The following is a 24,323-nucleotide window of genomic DNA, read 5'->3' on the forward strand; positions in this document are numbered from 1 at the left end:
GGGAGGGGGAAGAGAACCTTCAACAAGCCGACGACTTCCTGTTCTCACTGAGGCCACTCGGGTTAGTGGCCCTCAGGTAAATCGGGTAAAATATTATTCCCAGACAATTACAGCATAACTGATAAAGTTAGGCTAGAGTAATAAATTTCTGGTAAATTTAGAGTGATAAATTTTTAGAGTAATATAAATTTAAATTTCATATTAACTTGACTGACAGCTATAAATGCCAATCAGCCTTCAACATGCTCTTCGGTGAAATATTTATAATCAAGAATAGAACTCATAAATAGGCCTAAACAAAAAATAAAAAATGGACATCAGTTTGCATATGAATCTCGTGAGAAGATTCCTCGATTAATATACATTTCCTTACCAATCAAATAGTGTCACCTTAAGTACATCTCAGATTGTCTTCTTCACCAACTCCAATGGTAAATAATATTACAACAAAAATGTCCATAACTTAGCTACAGAGTATATTACATTTTAAATAAATTTCCACAGGAAGCAAAAAAAGGAAGCACATTATTTACATATATATGAAGAAAAGCATTTAAAGCTTTGTTTTACCTTTGCTAAATTAAAGATATTTCTATACTTATAAGCAATTTTGAGTTTTCCTAGTGACAGCTTCTCTAGTTCTTGCTTGGTCATCTAACTTTCATAAAAGAACAATATAATAAAATATCTTCATATCTTTACCTTTCATTGTGAAGTTTGTCAAACAAATTATAATTACCTCTGAAGAACATCCAACTGACATTGTGATAGCACACTGTTAGATTAAAAGTATGTTAATATACCCTTATGTGGCTCATTATCCTTCAACATTCTCTTAATTATCTTTCACACTCAAAGTGTTTGGCCTATTATCTGCATGTATCATCTTGTGCCTCTTCATATGTCCAAGATGACTAAATCTCTTCCCACACTCTGGACACTCGTGAGGTTTGTCACCTGAATGCCCTAACATGTGCTGTATTATAGATCTACGATCTCTAAATTTTTTACCACACTTGGCACATTGAAAAGGTCTCTCATCCGCATGCACCATCCTGTGAGTCTTCATATTTCCACGCTGACTGAATCTCTTCCCACACTCTGGACACTCGTGAGGTTTGTCACCTGTATGCACTAACATGTGAGTCTTCATACTTCCATGCTGACTGAATCTCTTCCCACCTGGACACTCGTGATGTTTGTCATCTGTATGCACTAACATGTGAATCTTCATACTTCCATGCTGACTGAATCTCTTCCCACACTCTAGACATTCATGCGGTTTGTCACCTGAATGCACAAACATGAGCTTTATTATAGTTCCACGTTCTCTAAATTTTTTGCCACACTCGGCACATTGAAAAGGTCTCTCATCCGCATGCACCATCCTGTGAGTCGTCATATGTACAAGCTGATTGAATCTCTTCCCACACTCTGGACATTCATGAGGTTTGTCACCTGAATGCACTAACATGTGACGCTTCACATGTCCAGGACGGGTGAATACCTTCAGACACTGTGGACACTAGTGAGTCTTCTTCTTCTTCATGACAGGTGCAGTTTAAATAAATAAATAAATAAATAAATTTTTATTGAGGTAAGGTACATACATACAAAAGATTTTACAAAGAATGATGGGTTTATAGATAGGGCTAGTACATACAATGCCTAAAGCCACTATTACGCAAAGCGTTTCGGGCATGAAAAACTTAAATGACTAAAACTTAATACTAATTGAGCATAAAGAATAATAAGTGTTGAGAACAAATAAAAAAAAAAGAGATAAAAAAGGGGGGGGGGGAACATGGCTGAAAAAGCAGCACAAATACAATTAGGTCGACAAACAGCATTGTTTTAAAAAAAAGCAGACATGGGTTGACAATAGAGGGGTAAGGTAGATAACAGGGAATATATTAGGTATAGCTTCGTTTTTATCTTAAACTGGTTGAGAGAGGTACAGTCTTTAATATGGTTGGGAAGGTCATTCCACATTCTGGGTCCCTTGATTTGTAGAGCATTTCTAGATTGATTCAATCATACTCTTGGAATATCAAAACTGTATTTATTTCTGGTGTGGTGCTCATGGGTTCTGCTACAACCTTCTATGAAGCTTTTGAGGTCAGGATTGGCATTACAGTTCAGCATTTTATATATGTATAATACACACGAGAGAATGTGCAGTGACTTCATATCTAACATATTCAGAGATTTCTATACTTATAAGCAATTTTGAGTTTTCCTAGTGACAGCTTCTCTAGTTCTTGCTTGGTCATCTAACTTTCATAAAAGAACAATATAATAAAATATCTTCATATCTTTACCTTTCATTGTGAAGTTTGTCAAACAAATTATAATTACCTCTGAAGAACGTCCAACTGACATTGTGATAGCACACTGTTAGATTAAAAGTATGCTAATATACCCTTATGTGGCTCATTATCCTTCAACATTCTCTTAATTATCTTTCACACTCAAAGTGTTTGGCCTATTATCTGCATGTATCATCTTGTGCCTCTTCATATGTCCAAGATGACTAAATCTCTTCCCACACTCTGGACACTCGTGAGGTTTGTCACCTGAATGCCCTAACATGTGCTGTATTATAGATCTACGATCTCTTAATTTTTTACCACACTTGGCACATTGAAAAGGTCTCTCATCCGCATGCACCATCCTGTGAGTCTTCATATTTCCACGCTGACTGAATCTCTTCCCACACTCTGGACACTCGTGAGGTTTGTCACCTGTATGCACTAACATGTGAGTCTTCATACTTCCATGCTGACTGAATCTCTTCCCACACTCTGGACACTCGTGATGTTTGTCATCTGTATGCACTAACATGTGAATCTTCATACTTCCATGCTGACTGAATCTCTTCCCACACTCTAGACATACATGCGGTTTGTCACCTGAATGCACAAACATGAGCTTTATTATAGTTCCACGTTCTCTAAATTTTTTGCAACACTCGGCACATTGAAAAGGTCTCTCATCCGCATGCACCATCCTGTGAGTCGTCATATGTACAAGCTGATTGAATCTCTTCCCACACTCTGGACATTCATGAGGTTTGTCACCTGAATGCACTAACATGTGACGCTTCACATGTCCAGGACGGGTGAATACCTTCAGACACTGTGGACACTGGTGAGTCTTCTTCTTCTTCATGACAGGTGCAGTTTAAATAAATAAGCAAATAAATTTTTATTGAGGTAAGGTACATACATACAAAAGATTTTACAAAGAATGATGGGTTTATAGATAGGGCTAGTACATACAATGCCTAAAGCCACTATTACGCAAAGCGTTTCGGGCATGAAAAACTTAAATGACTAAAGCTTAATACTAATTGAGCATAAAGAATAATAAGTGTTGAGAACAAATAAAAAAAAAAGAGATAAAAAAGGGGGGGGGGAACATGGCTGAAAAAGCAGCACAAATACAATTAGGTCGACAAACAGCATTGTTTTAAAAAAAAGCAGACATGGGTTGACAATAGAGGGGTAAGGTAGATAACAGGGAATATATTAGGTATAGCTTCGTTTTTATCTTAAACTGGTTGAGAGAGGTACAGTCTTTAATATGGTTGGGAAGGTCATTCCACATTCTGGGTCCCTTGATTTGTAGAGCATTTCTAGATTGATTCAATCATACTCTTGGAATATCAAAACTGTATTTATTTCTGGTGTGGTGCTCATGGGTTCTGCTACAACCTTCTATGAAGCTTTTGAGGTCAGGATTGGCATTACAGTTCAGCATTTTATATATGTATAATACACACGAGAGAATGTGCAGTGACTTCATATCTAACATATTCAGAGATTTGAGTAGGGGTACCGAGTGATGTCTGGGGCCAGAGTTGGATATTGTCCTAATAGCAGCTTTGTGTTGAGTAATTGGAGGACGTAAATGATTTTGGGTAGTAGAACCCCAAGCACAAATACCATAGTTGAGATATGGATAGATGAGGGAGTAATAGTCACCAGAGCAGGGCGGGGTACATAATATCTGATCTTAGAAAGAATGCCAACAGTTTTTGAAACTATTTTGATATATTTAGAATGTGTCCCTGAAAATTCAGCTTGTGGCAATGAGAACGCCAAGGAATATTCCATCTAATTTGTTACAAATTTGGGTATTGTTTATTTTGAGATTTATTTGATTATAGGATTTATTGCCAAACAGAATATAGAAGGTTTTGTCAATGTTAAGGGTGAGTTTGTTGGCAGTTAGCCAAAGATGGACTTTATTTAGCTCAGTATTTACTGTGGCATTTAGAGCAAGGGGGTCAGGACTGGAGTAAATGAAGGTTGTATCGTCAGCAAATAGAATTGGTTTGAAGTGTTGGGAGGCATTTGGAAAGTCATTAATGTAGATGAGAATGAGGAGGGGGCCAAGTATGCTGCCCAGAGGAACACCAATGTTGATGAGTAGGGTGGGAGAAATTGAATTATTCACAGAAACATACTGGAGCCTGTCAGTAAGGTAAGATTTGAGGTATTGCAGGGAGTGTCCTCTGACTCCATAATGATGCAATTTAAGAAGAAGGTTTTGGTGGTTGACAGTGTCAAAAGCCTTACGCAGGTCCACAAATAACCCAACAGGGAACTCATTTTTATCAAGAGCTGCATGAATCAAGTTAATCATACTAATAAGTGTATCGTTAGTGCTTTTTTGGGTCTGAAGCCACATTGGCAAGAGCTAAGTATATTGTGTTTGGCTAGATAAGAGTAAAGCTGCTTATAGATTAGTTTTTCAAAAATTTTTGACAAGTTAGGCAGGATTGATATAGGTCTGTAGTTGTTAACATCTGAGAGATCACCACATTCGTGTACAGGGGTTACTCTCGCTTTTTTTAGAATATCTGGAAAGGTTTGGAGTTCAAGTGACTTGTTGAAGAGCAATGCAATAGCAGGGGCTAAAGATCTGGAGGCTTTTTTGTAAATTAAAGTTGGCATCTCCTCAAGGGCACTAGACTTGATTTTAAGGGAAAGGATTATCTCATTAACGTCAGTGGAATTAATAGGCTTTAGGTACAGAGACTGTGGATAGTTACCTGTAAGATAGTCCTTAACATCAGTACTGGAAGATGGAATATCATTTGCAAGGGATGACCCAATGGAAGGGAAGAACCTATTGAACTCAATAGCAGAATCAGAGGCTGAAAGCTGACCATCGTTATTGGACAGGAGTGTTGGTTTGTTATTTAAAATCTTCTTTGATCCCAATATTGAGAAATTGTGCTCCAAGTTTTTTTAATGTTGCTCTTTATTTGGGTAAATTTATCTTCGTAGTATTTAGTTTTGGCTCGTCTAATTATCTTGGAAAGCAATAACGAGTAATTCTTTGAGAATTCTTTGGAGACAATTCCTAACCTATACTTCTTCTCAAGGTCATGTTTTTTATTAATGGATTTAAGTATTCCCTTTGTAAGCCAGGGATTGTTAAGTCTTTTGCTTGTGACTTGTTTTGTAAGCATAGGACAGTGGGTGTTATACAGGCTAAGAGTTTTTTGAAGAAAAGATTGCACTGCTAGGTTGATGTCCCCTATGTTACCTAACTCGGACTCCCAGTTGACATTGTCAGCAGCAGTTATAAAATTGTCTATAGCAGTTTCATTGTGCAGCCTAAAACTTAACTCCCTTGACTCTAGAGGAGGTTTGCTAATATTAGTTAAGAGAAATGTGGGATAATGGTCTGTTGTGCTATCGGTGATTATACCTGAAGTAAGCGTAGAGGTTATGTTGGTCCAGATGTGATCTAGAGTCGTGGCAGTACTGTCAGTGATTCTAGTAGGTCTAGTGATTAAGGGTATGAGGAAGCAGGAATTCATACAGTTGAGGAAGCTAACAGCAGTAGGGTGTTCAGGCTCGCAGAGGTCAATATTAAAGTCACCTGCGATAATTAGATGGTTTTTGTTCAGTCTGTATTAGATTTCTAAGGTTTGAGTTGAATTCGGACACATCAGTGTTGGGAATTCTATAGACTGTACCCACAGACAGGACAGACTCGGCATCCTTGACTCTGAAGCTGGCGAAGATATACTCCCCACAGCAGTCTCTAGTTCTAATTACTTTTAAGCATGTTAGTTCTTGGTGGTAGTAAAGAGCAGTACCACCACCTCTCTGAATTTGACGACAGTTGTGAATTGCCGAGTAGTTAGGCATGTTAAAGAGTTGAGTAGTATCCTCTTTCAACCACGTTTCAGTAAGTATAATAAAAGTGAATTTGTTAATAGTTTCAATCAAGGCACTAACATCATCGAAGTGTTTACCTAGGGATCTAATGTTCAAGTTGATTACAGAGATATTGTGATTATGTGTTAATACATTGTTTACATCATGTGCTGTAAAATGTCTGCAATTTAGATCATTAAAGTGATGATTGTCATAGATAGTGGATAAGAGGTTTAGTTCTGGGTCTATACTTGTCTGCATAAAAAGGCTGTTTGCAGGAAAACAAGGCAAGAATGGCAAATTACAAAATAGAAAACAAAGAAAAAAGTAGAATAAAAATTCTAAAGTAATATAAACTTAATGGTAATTTAAATAAAAAAAACTTAATGGGAACTAGGAATGTAAAAAATTAACTAGAGTAATTAGTAACAATAGATGACCAAAAAAGTCAAAAAGCAATTATAACTATAAAATGAAAAGCTTGCTTACTAAACTAAGTACACTATAGTTGAATACTAAAGTTACACTAAAAACAAACTGAGGTAGTTTAAATAGTGATACACTCAGGAACACTGGATAATGAAGTTACTGTAATACTAGAGGACACAGGCAAAGCCAGTGTACTATGGAACATGGGAGTAAAATGAAAAAAGAAAATAATAAATGACTTTTTTTTTTTTTTAACTAAAGTTAAAACCTTTTGAAAGGAAAGGCAGAGCTAAAGTACACAATGGTAGTTAAATGTGATTATAATTTGAATTCAGGCTATACAGCAGCTATCCCACAGTCACTGAGGAAAGAATTAAGGTGAGCTTCAGTGGTTATTGAATAGGTTTTTCCAGTGTCAGTCCTCCTAGCTATAATTTTACCATCTCGCACAAAACAGTGTTTAATTGCAGGGGAATTTTTGCAGAAACCATGCAGTTTAAAAAAAGAGATTTTGCCTGAACCTGGTCAGACATTCATTCACATAAACAGTGGATTTACTAGCGACTGCAGATGAGATAAGATCAGACTTACGGAAGGTTATCTTGTTATCTTGAGTTAATTTCGGGGCATTTTTTTGTGTCCCTGCGGCCCGGTCCTCGACCAGGCCTCCACCCCCAGGAAGCAGCCTGTGACAGCTGACTAACACCCAGGTACCTATTTACTGCTAGGTAACAGGGGCATAGGGTGAAAGAAACTCTGCCCATTGTTTCTCGCCGGTGCCCGGGATCGAACCCGAGACCACAGGATCACAAGTCCAGTGTGCTGTCCGCTCGGCCGACCGGCACCTATCTATTAATTAGTAAAATGTACAGTTTGTGAAACTTACAGAACTTGGAGAAAATTTAGACAAAACCTCTGGAATGTTCATCAAATAATTAAAATAACATAGGGATAGTATCTTGATGTATGCATTATCATAAATTTTTGAATGGTGTCACGTTTTTCTTACTTTTTCAATATCTACCTCCCTTTCATTTGCATTAAAGGCTGTGGAATACATTGGAAATCTGCTGTAATTATACTACATTAACTACTCTAATTACCTAATAAAAATATACTGTACTTACCTCCTGAAATTTATACTGTACTTGCCTCCTGAAATTATACTGTGTTGGTGCATATACATATGATCACTGATGCTAATGGAGCACAAGTGAATTTTTTGTAAATATATGCTCATTAAGTCCCTCTTTCCCACTATGCTATCCTCACACAAATTGGCAGGGAAAATAGTCCAGGATATGGAATGGACATAGGGTAGTCGGAGTTGGCTTAAGTTAAATGATTTAAAAACTATTAGCAATTAGCGACATCCCCCCAGGCAATTTCTATGGAGTCAGGTGTGAAATATATGGTGTGATTCCATGGAGCCCTAAGTGACAGTACTAATACTCTTATCTAAGAGATCTACACAGTTGTTTCGGTGCTTCTTAATAATAAATTTTCTGAGAAAAGGGAAAAGCCAAAGGTGGGGGGGACGATGAGGGTAGGTAGGAAGAAGAGGGAAAGAGGGTAGGGAAGGGTTAGAGACTCGAGTGCAGTCAGATACCCTTCAATATAAAGGGAAATATCTATCTGTTTGAGGTTGGGTGAGATGGGGAGAACAAGGAAAATGAGGAGCAGGAAACAAGGAAAATGGAGCAGCTATCTAGTTTTATACGTATCCTGTTATTAGTACCAGATGATTTGGTACCCACTCTATAAGCTGATTTGATGTCATTTTTTTGGATTGAATACCTTAACTTATCCTGCAATACCTTGATCACGATGGCAGCACAGTCTTCTCCAACAGTTTCTTGGGGAAAATCACGTGAAGAGATAATTACGGACTCAAGTAGTTTATGTTGGTCTGTCTCGTCTTGGGTAACAGTGTGTTGCTGTTGTGGGTTGTTCAGATGGTTCTCAAACTGTTGCAATATTTCTTCCTGTTTTTTAGTGGTTTCATCTGGATTAAAGTTAGTAACCGAGTTCTTGAGAAGGTTTAATTCTTGTTCGAGGTGGACGACTTTGGTAGATAGATCTTGATTGTTCTTGAGTAAGGCTCCAGCTTTATTCTGCAAAGATAATAATGAGCCTTGCAGGTTCATTATTAAGGCCGACTGCTCTTTGAATACTTTCATTTGATCTTCATGTACTTGAGTTAATAACTTGAGCCAAGGGTTATCAGCAAGACGCTTGAAGTCAGAACAAGGGGCAGCAGCTCGTTTAAGTTGGTCCATATGGCTACATAATACTTGCATGGCCCGAGTCGGAGACGGCGCTGCGCCCAGCTGGGATTGTTTGTTATTGTTGACGGGGGGAGAGTCGGTACCCCCCACGGCGGCCACCGAGGGGGAGATAGCTGAACTAATCATATTGTTAGCCTGGCTAGTAGGGTTATTCTTGTTAGGTGTGCTATCTTTCTTAAGGGTCTTACTGGTCTTACTTTGCATGATAGCAGGATAAATGTAGGCAGGAACAAATAGGGAAGACTCGTTGATAGGCAGCAGTGAACGTCGGGTACAGCTTCCTAGCTCCAGGGAGGGGTCGCCAGGGAGCAACACTAGCGAGGTTGAAAAGAGAGAATTACGGGTTGGTCTTGTTGGTTTTTCAATCACATTTGGGTCACTGTGTACTTAGCTGCCTTCGGGTGATGCTACATCATTTGTTTGTAGCCGAGAGCTCCAGAATCAGCTGATAAAAGAGGAGGGAGGGCAGGGCCGACAGGTGTTGTTGACGTTCGTTCGTGAAGTTTGTGTGAAGGTTTTCTCTCTCGGATGTTGGGAGAAGCGTCAAGGCTTGAGTGTTGTTTCTTAGAGTTAGACTTGATGTGAGCACTTGGCGGTCAGTGGTGGTGCTGGGTCCATAGAATTACCCCAATCATCCCAAATCAGGCCAAAACTACCCAAAACGTATTAGCATTACGTAAGTAATGAAGAAATATGGTATATTTACTTACTATAATGTTGGTGCTACACGTAGAACATGATCAAACCTATTTTTTCTCTGAAATAATCTAATTTCATAACGAAATGAGACGTAAATATGTGAGAGGTGACGCCATAGGAAGTCGACGGTCCAAGCGACAATTGTGTGGAGCGACTTATCCAAGATATATGGTCGCCTGGAGAGTGTTTGCTGCCATAACAGCCTCCTGTACACAGTGATCCAGTCGTCGTATTTCATGGCTCAAATTGTCGCAAATTTAATTGGTAATATTAACAAGTAGAATGTGTATTTATAATAATATTTTTCATAAACAGCCACAAAATATTTAATATTTATTAAAAAAAAGTGTCTGGAAGTTAAATCAATTCCACATGACAATAAATTTGTTATATAGATACTAGCGTTATTCGTTGGTATGCGTTCGCTATTTAAACTACTCCAGTCCTTTTCGTTCATAGAACACCGAACCCTACACGCCCTCTGATATATTGCTTAATTAACAAATATTCACAAATAAAGATTATATTTATATATGTTATCAGAAAGGCAGATATAAAATAGTTTGTGTTAATGCATCACAGAGATTATACCTTATTAGAGAGGAAAAATATTCATATTTTAAACAAGGCTTCTTGGCCGACGCTCTCCCTTTCGATGGGAACTATGACCTTTTGAAAATCAATGTTAATTGAATCTATATATTATAAAAAACGAAGTTTTTTATGTCATCAGAAAGACATATAAGCTGCATGTTAATACTTTGGTATAAATATAACTGAAGTGAAAGTGAAGATATATGCCTTTTTATAGTTACTTGATGGCTCGCTCAGGGAGTGTGAAGGCCTGCACACAAGCCAATCAATTTTATAATTAATGTACATATATGCAAAGTAACGTCAAAGGTTTTTATTTCAGAATGAAGACAGATGTAAGAGGAATAATAAGAGGAAATGAAGATGAAGAAATGATAAAAAGAATGGCAATAGTGGATAGTAGTAACACACTTAAGAATTATTCAGTAATAAATACAAACTCGTAATCACCTATGATAAAGGAAAGTCAACTTGGAAGGATTCAATTTACATGAGATTAAGATTAGGATACAAATATATCTGGCAATACGGAGTTGATGTCAGTGAAAAAGATAAGGAGTGTAAATTATGTAGTATGCCGCACGCCCACACCTTAGAACATTATGTATTATAGTGTCAACTTATTGATAACTATAGAAATAAGGAAATAAGTAATGTACCACATCAAATTGTTTGTATGTGTGATAATGGTATGATAGACAGTATACTTAGGAGCTACAAAAATTTTGCCCCAAGAGTGTAACAATTGTATGCTGTACTTACTATATTAACCTGCAATGTTAAATGGGATTCTTGTAATGTTAATTGTCTATTTGTACTTACTGAATTTGTGCGCCCCTTGAGGGACTTGAAGTAGAGGGGGTAGAAATAGCCCAAGTTACTCTATCCCTTTGAGATGTATTTTTTTCTTGTCTCAATAAACATACTTGAACTTGAACTATAAATATTTTTGGCTTCCTGACCATAAAGTTACCGCCGCAGTCGAGGGTAAGAGACTGGATGTACCCCATATACAAGCCGCACTAGCTATTAGTTCATAAAAGCTGACAACTTACCCAGATAAACATTACTTCCTAATTATATATATATATGCAAATAATACAATTAAAATGTTTAAAACATGATTATATATATGTATCATGTGGACAGTTTTTAATGTAATTTTTTCTCCTGATATTCGGGTTCTTTATTATGCTTCATCTTGAGGCAAAGCCCAATACCTTACGCCATATTGATGCTCTGTCCACAGATCATTCTCTCTCTCTCTCTCTCTCAAATCATATACATTGATGGTTTCCTACACCGCCACACGGGTGCAGCTGCAAGTGCAGTTGCCTCTACCCATCAGACAGAACTATTTGCCTTGCTTGTTACACTAAAATGTGTACAAGTGTGTGTGTCTATGTATGTATTAACACGATATACTGAACGGGGTGAGAATAGCTTGAGCTACCTCATCCATTTGTGTGTATTTTACCTCAATAAACTTATTTCAATTTCAATTTCAATTCAAGTCTCCAAACTTGATGCATTAATTGTAAGTGATTTTCTACCATCCTGCATTAATTGTAAGTGATTTCTATCATGCTTAATTGCGCGCAACTCTTTAAGACACAATTGTAACATAACCGTGTCTGAAGCTAGACAGAAAACACAACATTATTAGTGATGGTAACATAAGCCATTTCATGTGAATTCCATCTTCGTTGACCTCCGAAACTTGAGGAATGGTCCAGAAAATAGCTACTAAAGTTTAAGTCAAGTGTGAAGATACTTTAGTTGATACTTAGATACTTCCAATAAGTGTAAACATAAGTGCTGACGGTGCTACCTTCCTCTATTCAGACCCCAACCCAAACGCACTATATAATAATGAAAATAATAGATTTAAAAAGTCCACTCATGGATGTAAACTAACAAACTCACATCAAACATAAAAAAGACCAACTACTATTTTTGTTCGAAAGTAAATCCTGAAACCAAATTCAACTTCAGATACACAATGTTAACATTAGCAATAATGATTATGGAAAGTTCCTTGACCTATACATAGACAAGAGACTGAACTTCAGCATCCACATACAACACATATGTGGGTGTATACACACACACACACACACACACACACACACACACACACACACACACACACACACACACACACACACGCGCACACACACACACGCACACACGCACACACACACACGCACACACACACACACACGCACGCACACACACACGCACACACACACACACACACACACACACACACACACACACACACACACACACACACACCAGGAAGACATTTACAGAGAGTAGGGAATTAATTAGGTATCTGGTAGCTAGTTAAGTGGTTTGGGATTTATATCTTGAGGTACTGTATACAATGTTCACAACATAGCAATGTATAATCATTTCATTGTATACAACACATTTTGGTGAAATCCCACGGTATTCCTAGACCAGAATCATAAACATCTCTGACTTCCCACAGCAAGGCGCCGGGCACCGCGGGCTCCAGGCATGATGATTTATGTTTATTTCTCAGAGCAGTAAACAGCCTGCGGCAAAGCTACCCATATGTGTAGAGCTCAGTACTACAGATGAAGAACAACAACGTAAACATTTTTGACGTTGATTAGCTTGCTCAAACACCACTAATTTCCATAAAATAAATATAGACAAAACATTTCTGCTACAAAAATAAATGAGAGTAAGAATGCTTGTGGTCTCTTGAAGTGCAGGATAATTAAAATAAGTTTTATATTTTATAGATATAGTACTTGTTTACAGACTATATAAATCACCACGTTAATTTCAGTACAACCTAATTGTTCTTTCGGTTATTGAGATTCTGCATTTCTTGGTCCCGCTTCTCAACTCTCCAATAACTGGTATATTACAGTACTGAAATCAATGTATGTATCATTTATATTTTCGGTTTACATTACGACCAAAAAATTTGCAATGTTTCAACGCTCCAAATGCTAGATCTGAGGAGAGCATTACACGGAGAAGGCAATTATATAATATCATCCAATTTAGATAAGTACCTGGTTCCTAAGGAAGTTTGGGACCAAAAAACTAAAGATGAAAAGAGAGATTACTTATGGTGCTTTATATCAAGAAAACCTTATAATGAAAATACTAAAATGTATGACAAAAACAAAATTTTTTCAATCCCAAAAACATTTGGAATTGCCAAAAAACCATATCAGCGTAAGCGCCCCCGAAGTGAAAGAGCAGTTTAATGCTATATAATAAATGTGTTTTGGAAATAGTAGCTGACGATTTTGTGTTGATATTGCATATCTCTTACCTAATTTGTATTATGAAATATGACATGATAGTGCGTTACAGACTTCAGTTAGGAAATAATTGGACTTGTAATGTGATTACTGATCCATCTGTATCCCAGTCATTTTACTATGTTAATTTTATGTAATTTATTCTTAAGCTTAATAACATTATTTAAATGTGCTAAATTTCCATTTATATATATATATATATATATATATATATATATATATATATATATATATATATATTATGTTTCCAAATTTCTGATGATATACAACATATTGTGGTTTATAATTAAGTTCTTATTAATAGTGATCCTGCATCAAAATTAACAATGTTCAAATTCGGTTTTGTATGTTAAAATTAACTACATTTTTATGTTAATTTCTTTCTGTAAATAATGATGATAAAGTGCAATAAAGGTATGATTGAGACAATGTTAAATCGTTAAATCCTAAATATATCTTGAGTCTTATACTTGAAATATTAAATGAACATATAGTGTGTAGTGTAGTGTTTCAATTATTATTAAGAGGGAAGGGTTGGGGGTAATGGTTCATATGTCCACATTCGAATGCCCCTCTTCCCAGGACTGGGGGTGCGGGAGTGTACAATAAACTATACCCACCTCCGGCAGCAGCTTGTCGAAGGCGGAAGTGGAGTCTAGGCCGTTTGTCATGAAAATTATAGTGTGATGGCTCTTATTTTTATTATGGGTACATAATAAGATTATGCCTTTATTCTTAATTTATATTACAATGCTGGTAAAATACACTTCTTGATGAGTATGGAGTACAAATGAACTCATTGTGTACCCTATACTCACAGGATGAGTATAGGGTACACAATAAACTACCACTCACATCATGGGTATGGGTTGCACAAGAAACTATCGGAGAGCAGAGTATGGAAAGCAAAGTAAACAAAGATTCACACGATGAGAAAGGGTTCCACAATGTCCTATGACTCACAGGATGAGTATGAGGTGCATAATAAATTACCATTCATAGGATGAGTATGGGTTTCACAATAAACTAAAGGTAACAGGATGAGCATGGGTTGCACAAACTATTGGTAACAGGATGGGTATGGGTTGCACAATAAATTACTGTGCTAGGATGAGTGTGAGTAGGATATATATATATAAACATATTGTGGTTTATAATTAAGTTCTTAATAGTGATCCTATCCTGCATCATAATTTACATAATATATATATATATATATATATATATATATATATATATATATATATATATATATATATATATATATATATATATATATATATATGTATATATATATAATTAGGAAGTAATGTTTATTTGGGTAAGTTGTCAGCTTATATGAACTAATAGCTAGTGTGGCTTGTATATGGGGTACATCCGGTGTCTTACCCTCGACGGTACCCTCCTTACCCTTATCCGCGGCGGTACCTTTATGGTCAGGAAGCCACGGATATTTACAATGGGGCTCGGTCAGTCAATATGATTCCTTTGACATCACTAAACTAACTCTTATGTATTCTGTTCTCGTATTGACAATTTGAATGACATCAAGAATATTTTGAATATCTTCTGATATAGATGGTGCTGTAGTTGATTGTTGTTCATGACAAGTCCAATGGGTCATTAGCATCGCTCAGATTAGTGGGAAGAAATTCTTGCTGCAACAATGTGTGTTCTCAGAGCTAACTAGGGTAACTAAAATACTTATTTCCTAAATAAATACTTTAATTGTAAATATTTGAAAATATATGGTATGTATCAGAATTTCTGACGATATAAAACATATTGTGGTTTATAATTAAGTTCTTAATAGTGATCCTATCCTGAATCATAATTTACATAATATCTACTTCTGTTTTGTGTATTAAAATGACTACTTTTTATGTTAATTTCTTTCTGTAAATGATGATGATGATGATAAAGATCAGTAAATGTAAGTAAGAACATAAGAATGAAGGTAACTGCAAAAGACTTATTGGCCCATACGAGGCAGCTCCTCGTATGGAGCTGCCTTTGATAAGTAATTACCAAAGAAGGCACCAAGCCGGGAAGGCTGTGTAGCACAATCAAATAAGTCAACTGCTCCTGAAGAGGACGGTATTACTTACAGTTTACTGAGATTAGTCTCACAAGTACCAGGTAATCCACTTTTAGTGTTGTACAGAATGAGTTTAAGTGAAGGAGTATTACCTGATGATTGGACAGTGTCATTGTTCCCATCCCCAAAGCACACTCAGATAATTATAGACCCATATCTCTACCATAATTTTGTCTATTAGCACAGTTTTCGGCGTGAATGCATTTTGGTTCTACAAGGTAGCCAACTCCATCAAAATATTAAATATGTACCCAACTCAATTAACGATTAATCAACCAATTACTCCATGGGATAACTTGGATCTAGCAGTTGATTTTGTAAATGCACCCAAGAAAGATAATGTACACTCTACATTATTAAAACAGTTAACACTGTGAAGCATCACTGAAAGTACTCAGAGTATGGGTAACGATGTGTATCAGTGCTATACCGACGGTTCTGTAGAAGAAGGTGGACGATGTACCGGATGTGCATGTAATATATTTGAACAATCTTCTCTCTTACATACATGAATGAAGCGCTATGCTAAACTGTGTAATTACTATTTGAGTACTGGAACACTTGATGATATATTGAACTTGTACCCTAGATTGACGATGTAACGTATCAATTATACAATGAATGTATGTGATGTAACTCTATAACCTGAGCTTGTGAAAGCACCTTAATCACCTTCAGTGATTAAGTGCTTAATTGCACACTAGTTTCTCTATCAGTTATCTCACCTTGTCAGAGTAAAAGAGACAAATATATGTGTATGTATGTGTTCAGAATTCAATTTCACCTTTGTAAATGCACGTTAATGACACTATGTAAAAGACACATCGAACACTTTATGTAGGGCATACGTAAATCTGTGTATTTATGTATTTACGTATATAGCTTAGCCTAGCATTTTAAAAACACTACAATCACCTTATGTGGTTGATTGTTCAATAAATCCCTGAACTATATGTTTAACAAATCTCTAACCCTATCAATGGAGTTAGTTTAGTTCTTATATTATGCACCCTATACCCATCTTGTGGGCGGTAGTGGAAAGGGTTAGAGTCCATGGCGGACTGAAGAAAATGTATATATGATGGTTAGCATTGTTAATGTGTGGCCACGTCTGTGGTAGAAAATAATACAAAAAAATCAAATAAAGGTATTATTGAAACTTTATACGAAAACATTAAATCCTAAATATATCTTTAATATTATACTTGAAATATGGTATACTTTGCTCTCTCCATCGTACTTCTGCACCTGCTGGCAAGTGGTTCGGTGCAGTGTGCAGGTGATGTTCATTACTGGGTGAGCTGGCAAGTGGTGCTCACCTGCCAGCTCACCCAACGAAAATTTGGTTTTTAATACACTTACACATTTATTGGGTCTTTCCTTCACCTTCATTCAAGCACTAGGGTATTACAGTAAGTGTTTTAATTATAATATTTATTAACGTTATTATTTTTAATTTTTATTATTATTAGTATTATTATTAACAGGAGAGGATCGAGTGTGTGTGTGTGGGGGGGGGGGGGGAATAATGGTACACATGTCCACATCCCAATGCCCGCCCTTCCAGGACTGGGGGTGCGGGGGTGTACAATAAACTATACCCACATCCGGCGGCAGCTTGTCGAAGGCGGAAGTGTAGCCTAGAGAATTTGTCATGATAATTAGTGATGACTCTTATTTTGATTATGGGTCTGTAATCCAGTTAAGCTTTTATTCTTAATTTATATTACAATGCTGGTAAAATACACTTCTTGATGATGAGTATGGAGTACAAATGAACTCATTGTGTACCCAAGTTCAAGTTCAAGTATGTTTATTGAGATAAGCAATAAATAAATCTCAAAGGGATAGAGTAGCTTAGGCTATTTCAACCCCCCTCTAATTCAAGTCCCTCAAGGGGCGCACAAATACTGTGACTACAAATAGACAAATAACATTACAAGAATCCAAACAAGAATTGTGAACCCTATACTCACAGGATGAATATAGGGTACACAATAAACTACCACTCACATCATGGGTATGGGTTGCACAAGAAACTATCGCGCAGAGGATGAATATGGAGAGCAAAGTAAACAAAGATTCACACGATGAGAAAGGGTTGCGCAATGTCCTATGACTCACAGAATGAGTATTAGCTGCACAATAAACTACAGGTCACAGGATAAGTATGGGTTGCACAATAAATTACAGGTCACAGGATGGGTATGGGCTGCACAAACTACCGGTAACAGGATGAGTATGGGATGCACAATAAATTACGGGTCACAGGATGAGTATGGGTTGCACAAACTACTGGTAACAAGATGAGTATGGGATGCACAATAAATTACCGCACAGAGGATGAGTATAGGGTGCACAAACTGGTTGGGTAAATGGAAATGGTTGGGTACATTTCCTTTCACCTAATGCGACTATTCATGTGTCCGGACTTTCAATTCAGTTATATTTATGCCAAAGTATTAACATGCAGCTTATATTTATGTCTTTATGATGACATAGAAAACTTCGTTTATTACAATATCTAGATTAAATTAACATTGATCTTCGGAAGGTCATAGTTCCCATATCGGTAAGGAGAGCGTCGGCCATGAAGCCTTGTTTAAAGTATGAATATTTTTCCTCTCTAATAAGGTATAATCTCTGTGATGGATTCACAAAAACTATTTTATATCTGCCTTTCTGATAACATATACAAATATAATCTTTATTTGTGAATATTTGTTAATTAAGCAATATATCAGAGGGCGTGTAGGGTTCGGTGTTCAATGAACGAAAAGGACTGGATCACTGTGTACAGGAGGCTGATATGGCAGCAAACACTCTCCTGGCGACCATATTTCTTGGATAAGTCGCTCCACACAATTGTCGCTTGGACCGTCGACTTCCTATGGCGTCACCTCTCACATATTTACGTCTCATTTCGTTATGAAATTAGATTATTTCAGAGAAAAAATAGGTTTGATCATGTTCTACGTGTAGCACCAACATTATAGTAAGTAAATATACCATATTTCTTCATTACTTACGTAATGCTAATACGTTTTGGGTAGTTTTGGCCTGATTTGGGTGATTGGGGTAATTCTATGGACCGCTATATTCTTGACTGGAGATTGTACTGGTCGATATTCATCAAATCGCTTACATATATGGTGATTACACCTCAGCTCCCTCCAACTAGGAGTATTACCTGTAATTGGGGAAAGGAGTGTAGCTTCTGTAATTAGTTATGCTATTAAGATAATGAGATAATGGAGCGAGTATAAGATTAAATCGCTACACCAACAGGAGCAACCATTTTGGAAACGCCACACAAGGGTTGACCCGATTGATACATGGGTCAGATTCCATTATGGTTCAGAACACATTCACTATGGGAGAGCTGTTTCCTTCAAAAAGTATAATTGTGTGGCATTATGTTTAAAGAAACAATTCCAAGTATATTCTTTGATTCAAAAACATGAGAATAAATACAAGTGTTAATTTTAAATGACTAGATATAAACAAAATTAAGAGGTTGGAAAAATGATATGGTGAACCAGACAAAAACATTGGAACGCTCAGGTGATGAGAGGGTAAACAACCGCCGCCATTTTAGCAGCACCACAGCTATTGATGTCCAGCACGAGCATTAAGGGAAAACCTTGACACAAACTGCGCCTATCATAAAGAAGAAGCACCACCATTGACCGCCAAGTGCTCACTTCAAGTCTAACTCTAAGAAACAATACTCAAGCCTTGACGCTTCTCCCAACATCCGGGGGAGAAAACCTTCACACAAACTTCACCTGTCATAAAGAAGATGAAGACTCACCAGTGTCCACAGTGTCCAAAGGTATTCACCCGTCCTCAAGATGTGAAGCGTCACATGTTAGTGCATTCAGGTGACAAACCTCACGAGTGTCCAGAGTGTGGGAAGAGATTCAGTTTGCGTGGAAATATGAAGACACACATGTTAGTGCATACGGATAAGAGACCTTTTCAATGTGCTGAGTGTGGCAAAAAATTTAGAGAACGTGGAACTATAATAAGACACATGTTAGTACATTCAGGTGACAAACCTCATGTGTGTCCAGAGTGTGGGAAGAGATTCAATCGTGTTGGAAATATGAAGACTCATATGATGGTGGTGCATTCAGGTGACAAACCTCACGAATGTCCAGAGTGTGGGAAGAGATTCAATCGTATTGGAAATATGAAGATTCACATGATGGTGCATTCGGATGAGAGACCTTTTCAATGTGCTGAGTGTGGCAAAAAATTTAAAGAACGTGGAATTATAGTAAAGCACATGTTAGTGCATTCAGGTGATAAACCTCACGAGTGTCCAAGAGTGTGGGAAGAGATTCAGTCAGCGTGGACATATGAAGAGGCATAAGATGACACATGCAAATAACAGGCTAAACACTTTGAGTGTGGAAGATAATTAAGAGAATGTTAAAGGATAATGAGGCACATAATGGTATATTAACTTTAATCTAACAGTGTGTTATCACACTGTCAGTTGGATCATGTCGTAGCTCAGTCGATTAAGGCAGCGTCTGGGATGATTTTGGACGTAGGTTCGAATCCTTGTCATGGCCCTTATGGATTTGTTCAGTTGAATGTTCTTCAGAGGTAATTATATTTTGTTTGAGAAATACACTAAACAATGAAAGGTAAAGATCTAAAGATATTTTATTATATTGTTCTTTTATGAAAGTTAGATGACCAAGCAAGAACTAGAGAAGCTGTCACTGTAGGAAAACTCAAAATTGCTTATAAGTATAGAAAAATCTCTTTAGTTTAGCAAAGATAAAACAAAGCTTTAAATGTTTTTCTTCATATTTATGTAAATAATAATGTGCTTTGTTTTTGCTCTCTGTGGAAATTTATTTAAAATTTAATATACTCTGTAGCTAAGTTATGGGCATTTTTGTTGTAATATTATTTAGCATTGGAGTTGGTGAAGAACACAGTCTGAGACGTACTTAAGATGAGACCATTTCATTGGAAGGGAGATGTATACTAATCAAGGAATTTTCTCATCAGATTCATATGCAAACTGATGTCCATTTTTTATTTTTTGCTTAGGCTTATTTATGAGTTCCTCTCTTGATTATAAATATTTCACCAAAGAGTTTATTGAAGGCAGACTGGCATTTATAACTGTCAGTGAAGTGAATATGAAATTTAAATTTATATTACTATATAAATTTATATCACTCAAAATTAACCAGAAATTTATATTACTGTACCCTAGGAGTTGAATTACTGTACCCTATTTTATCAGTTATGCTGTAATTGTCTGGGAATAAGACTTTACCCAATTTACCTGAGGGCCACTAACCCTAGTGGCCTCGATGAGAACAGGAAGTCGGCGGCTTGTTGAAGGTCTCCCCCTCCCCCATTTGCCTTGATGATCTGTTCCAATTATATTTTGAAATTCAGCACAGTTTTGGCAGTTTAAGGCTTCGACAGGTAGGCAGTTCCATCAATCAATAACCCTGTGGGTGAAAAAGCCCAATTCGAAGTTATATATTTGCCTGATTGGCAATTATATTAGCCTTATTGGTAATTATATTGGCCTGACTGGCATAATCCTCTCTGTCAATTATATTATCCAAACTGGCAATTATATTAAGATGATTGTGAATTACATACGCCTGACTGGCAATTATATTAGCATGACTGTTAATTTAAATCAACGAAATATTTATTTATGTTGTGGTGCTCGTGGGTTCTATTACATTCATCAATGAAGAGTTTCAGATCAGGATTAGCATTTAGGAACAAGGTTTTGTACATGTAAATAGCACAAGAGAATTTGTAGAGCGAGTGTATATATAGCATGTTTTGGGATTTAAATAAAGGCTGTGTGTTGTTTGAAGACAGTTTTATAGTTCTGGTAGAATACTTTTGTTGGGTGATGATGGGCTTGAGGTAATTTGCAGTGGATGAATGCACAGATACCTTGCACAGATACCATATGTTTAGATACCAACCCTAATTTACAAAAAATGACTCTAGATTTTTAGCTCCAGCCATTGCATTCCTCTACAACAAATCATTTGAACTCCAAACCTTTCCTGATATTCTAAAAAAACAAGCAATTTAAGAGTAACCTTAGTCCATAAAAGTGACAATCTCACTGAAGTCAACAATTACAACAAAAACAACAATTAATGGCCTTCCAAATACCTCTCAACACGTCAAACCAATCTTATTTGCTGATGACACAACTTTATTTATTTATTTATTTATTTATTTATATATATACAAGAAGGTACATTGGGTTTGTGAGAATACATTGGATAGTACAGTATTTACATTCTTGTAAAGCCACTAGTACGCGCAGCGTTTCGGGCAGGTCCTTAATCTAGCAGATAATTTTAAGTAGGTAATTTCTATCAGAATTCATAAATGATAAAGATACATTGCAAGAGAAAAATGAGATGAGAGAGTTAAGTATATTAAAGCACATTGTTATATTAAAGCTCTGATTGATTACATTGACAGCTTGATTAGTAATTTAAACAAGATTAATAGACACCATACAGCAGATTGACAGCACATATAAGACAGCAATGATCACAATGGTAAAGATGTTCAGATTCTCAAGTCCTGACCCTCTTGCTCTAAATGTCACTGTGAATACTGAACTAAATAAAGTCCATCTTTGGCTAACTGCTAACAAACTCACCCATAACATTGACAAAACTTTCTATATTTTGTTTGGTAATAACTCCTCAAATGAAATTAATTTAAGAATAAACAATATACAAATCAGTAGTAAAGTTGATGGTAAATTCCTTGGTGTCCTCATCGATAACAAGCTGAGTTTCCAGGGACACATTCTAAATATAGTAAAAAAAGTTTCTAAAACTGTTGGCATTCTTTCTAAGATCAGATATTATGTTCCTCGCCCTGCCCTGGTGACGCTCTATTACTCTCTTATCTATCCTTATCTCAACTATGGTATTTGTGCTTGGGGTTCTACTACCCAAAATCATTTACGTCCTCTAATTACCCGACACAAAGCTGCTATTAGAACAATATCTAACCCTGGCCCCAAACAGCACTCGGTACCCTTACTCAAATCTCTGAATATGTTTGATATTAAGTCACTGCACATTCTCTCTTGTGTACTCTATATATTTAAAACTCTGAATTGTAACGTCAATCCTGACCTTCAACGCTTCCTAGAAGGTTGTAACAGAACTCATGTGCACCAAACCAGAAACAAATACCTATTTGATATTCCAAGAGTTAGACTTAATGAAACTAGGAATGCTCTACAAATCAAGGGACCCAGAATGTGCATTGACCTTCCAAATTGTCAAAGATTGTACCTCTCTCAACCAGCTTAAGATGAAAACTAATTACTACCTAATTAACTCCTTGTATCCTACCTTACTTCTAAATGTCAACCATGTCTTACTATTTAAAAATAAAATGATGTTTGTTGACCAACTTGTATATTGGCTATTTTCTACCATGTTCCCCCCTTTTTATATCTTTTATTATTTGTTTTCTTTCAACGCAATTTATAATTTAAGCTCAATTACTATTAAGTTTTAGGCTAAGTGGTTTTTTTCCCCACCTCACCTTGCCCGAAACACTATGCGTACTAGTGGCTTTAGGTATTGTATGTACTGCCTCTATCTTTATATCAAACATAATGTTTGTACTGTACTAGTGGCTTTAGGCATTGTATGTACTACCTCTATCTTTAAATCAAACAGAATGTTTGTACTGCAACTATGTATGTACTTTTCCTAAATAAATTTTTATTGTTATTATTATTATTATTATTATTATGTTAATGTAATCGTTCCTAGCTCTGTTGTATCTGATCCTGTTGTCCTCTGTCCTTAGTCTTCTGTACTTCCTCCACTCCCGCCTGCTGGCCATTTTTGCTTCCTGGCACTGTCTATTAAACCATGGGTTTATATTCCCTCTTATTTTTTCCCTTTACTGTTGGTATAAATCTCTCTTCGGCCTCCTGACATTTCCGTATGACTAGGTCCATCATATCTTGGACTGTTTTTCCTCTAATTTCTTCCTCCCACTGTACTTCTCCCAGATAGTTCCTTATCCTCCTGCAATCCCCTTTCCTGTAGTTAACTCTCCTTTCCCAGACCTCTTGACCCATGGTCACAAGTTTGAATTCCATCATGTAGTCAAAGACTAGGACACAATGGTCGCTGGCCTCTAGAGGTATTTCATGCTCCAAATTCTCGATGTCTTCTACGTTCTGGGTGAAAATCAGGTCTAATAGGCTCGGTGCATCTCCTCCTCTTTCCCTTGTGTCTTCCTTCACATGTTGTGTTAGGAAATTCCTGTCTATAAGATCTACTAACTTTGCTCCCCACGTTTCGTTTCCTCCATGGGGATTCCTTGATTCTCAATTTATCTCTCCATGATTTAGGTCCCCCCATGATCAGCAGCTTCGCTCTCATTCTGTGAGTTAATGTTGCTGCCTTTTGCAGTTCATCTATGCATGCCTTGTTGTTGTCATCATACTCCTGCCTGGGTCTTCTACTGTTTGGTGAGGGATTGTAGATTACCAAGATGACAATATTCCTCCCATCTGCTGTCAGAATTCCATGTATGAAGCTTATAATGCTCTCATTAGTAACCCAATTTCCCGGGTCTTCAAAATTGCATCCAAGATCATGTAATTTGTTTTAGTTTCCACTATTGCAACTATGTCAAGATCTGCCTCACTCACTCTTTCTTTTAT

At 36.7% G+C, this 24,323-nt stretch overlaps 1 protein-coding gene and 1 long non-coding RNA gene across 3 annotated transcripts; one reads left to right on the forward strand and one right to left on the reverse strand.

Annotated features, from left to right (window-relative positions):
- Nucleotides 1-249: 249 nt before the first annotated feature.
- On the reverse strand, nt 250-9,525 carry LOC138369057 (zinc finger protein 3-like). 2 transcript variants are annotated; one of them, XM_069331999.1, is made up of 2 exons: nt 8,426-9,525; nt 250-3,162 (listed from the first exon to the last, which is right to left on the reverse strand). In XM_069331999.1, exons 1-2 carry the CDS (start codon nt 9,098-9,100, stop codon nt 2,455-2,457), a joined length of 1,383 nt encoding a protein of 460 aa, XP_069188100.1. In that variant the 5' UTR covers nt 9,101-9,525; the 3' UTR covers nt 250-2,454. The 2 variants fall into 2 exon arrangements, with proteins under 2 accessions (XP_069188100.1, XP_069188099.1); XM_069331998.1 differs by having other exon boundaries at nt 250-3,165.
- A 53-nt stretch (nt 9,526-9,578) lies between these two features.
- LOC138369058 (uncharacterized) lies at nt 9,579-10,597 on the forward strand. The gene is made up of 2 exons (XR_011229746.1): nt 9,579-9,859; nt 10,512-10,597. It is a non-coding gene; the product is annotated as an uncharacterized lncRNA (long non-coding RNA).
- Nucleotides 10,598-24,323: the final 13,726 nt, after the last annotated feature.

Source organism: Procambarus clarkii, chromosome 26 (genome assembly GCF_040958095.1).
Source record: "Procambarus clarkii isolate CNS0578487 chromosome 26, FALCON_Pclarkii_2.0, whole genome shotgun sequence".
Classification (NCBI taxonomy): Eukaryota; Metazoa; Arthropoda; class Malacostraca; order Decapoda; family Cambaridae; genus Procambarus; species Procambarus clarkii.